General features: G+C 38.7%; 1 protein-coding gene across 1 annotated transcript; it reads right to left on the bottom strand.

Moving 5' to 3' along the window:
• Positions 1 to 642: 642 nt before the first annotated feature.
• LOC144971865 (thyrotropin-releasing hormone receptor-like) lies at positions 643 to 1764 on the bottom strand. The gene has a single exon (XM_078912940.1). It carries the CDS (start codon positions 1762 to 1764, stop codon positions 643 to 645), a length of 1122 nt encoding a protein of 373 aa, XP_078769066.1.
• Positions 1765 to 1973: the final 209 nt, after the last annotated feature.

Below are 1973 nucleotides of genomic sequence, written 5' to 3'. Positions count from 1 at the left end.
TCGATTCTTTTCTACGTGAAAATCCATGGATCTGAAAAGGCCAGTACGAAATCATGCCAGACAATTGATGAAGGAAAGATTCAAGAACCTTCCCAAAAAATTTGGCCTGCCTCGACTGTGCCAAAATACACATTTTCCAGTTCTTTAGCTCTTTCTATTTCTTTTGATATAGAAAAATGTGTCGCTATATCAGACTTCTTATTTAACTGAACAAAACAGACTGCGGGTCATGGTATCACGGAATTCATTTGACACCAATTTGTATTAATTATAACATCCGAATCGTTAGAGGGGACCTGTCTATATTTGACGGTCTGATTACCAAACGCTATTTTGGGTTTGACTTCACATTGATGTAATGGACAATATTTTGCCTTGAGAGAATTTTCCTGACACTAATTACCGTACAATGAGGGTTATCATACCTGAAATAAGTAAACGTTGGTTTGAGGGGTAGGATATAGGAACGCTTGCACATTTTGGTATTTTGGTAACTGATCCATTATCCCACAGCACGTTTGCAAACGATAGAAACAATTATGAGCAAATCCCGAAGTCCAATATCCAAATCCAATATAGTCCAGCCAATCTGTTTTAGTCCTGTATCCAAATCCGATATTATTAGTCCATTCAATCTTTTTTTTAACGAAACAACCTTCTAAAATGTTCTTTATACTTTGAGCTTAGTCTATAGTAGACAAAAATGTTGATACTTGAATTGATCGATTCTGCCAAATGGCAGAACCAGTAAAGAGTGATATATAAGTTATGGTGTTTTGACTGGAACTGGATGGAGTAAACAAAGGATCTGGTGATCAGTAAGACCATTTCCGGGCTGTAGCAGGCTAGGAAGATGAAGCAAATTATTGTCACCATTCGTACCAACCGTACATCTTTCTGGGACATTGTCTTTTGCTGAGTTGAGGTTTCACCCTGGTTTGGTTTATTTCTTATGGAATATTCTCTTTCGGATTTTATTGCACTTACTTCAAAAGAAGCCTCGCTGTTGGTTTTAGAAGTAGTAATAAACGTGTTAGTCGTTGCTGCCGAAGGAGCCGACAAGCTTACTCTCCATTTTGTGGAGGCTCTGAGTTTAAAAACTGTAATTTTCGTGAATATCAAAACCAACAAAATTGAAAATCCACGAAAGAAAAATGAATTGATGTAATTGGAAGCGTCTCTTATTTCTTCATAAAAAGGCATGGATATGACGACCAGGAACGTTGCGTTTATGTCTGAGCTGTAAACCCAATCTAGGTGATGTGAGGTAAAGACCGGAGAATAACACAATGCAGTAAATGAGAAAATGAAAACGACAACAATCAAAGACCGTTTTGGGGAAAACATCGTTTTCACTTTGAAAGGATAAGAAACGCATATACACCTCTCAAAGACTAGATATGTCGTAATCCAACAAGCTATTTGAGAAAACATGGCGTGTGGCCAACCTGCGACCACAAAGGAGACGCTTAACGGATCCCAGTTTGGGGTTTGGACTTCCTCGTATATCAGGAATAAGAAACTCACCATGAAGCTTGTCAGAAGACACCAAAAATCCGCAAAGGCAAGACCAAGAAGTGTGGTGTTGCTGCTGTCGGATAAGAATCCTTGACGGAGGAATACAATAATATTGATGACGTTTGCACCCATTCCAGCAAGGCAGGTCGGACAGGAGACGCCAAACCACAGAAGGATGTGGACCCAGTAGATCACGTCATCACTTATGAGTTTTCCGTCACCATAATTGATTGTCTTGTTTATCATATTGGATATTTTCATTCAGCGTGGCGAAGGCAAAGAAACTGAATTTGAGTTCTGAGAAAACGTCCCTGAAAAATAAAAGATAATAAATCGTGTGTACTCTGGAAAAGTTTTGGTCAGAAAACTCATCCTTCAAATATCGATCGATTAAAAGGACTCTGATCTTGGCAAAAACTCTCAAAGCCGTACTTCATGAGTTTTAAAGGAGCTTT

The sequence above is a fragment of the Berghia stephanieae genome, chromosome 4 (assembly GCF_034508935.2).
Source record: "Berghia stephanieae isolate SIO BIC M18660-M18661 chromosome 4, UCSD_Bste_1.3, whole genome shotgun sequence".
NCBI lineage: Eukaryota > Metazoa > Mollusca > Gastropoda > Nudibranchia > Aeolidiidae > Berghia > Berghia stephanieae.
This window is presented reverse-complemented; position numbering and strand designations above follow the sequence as displayed.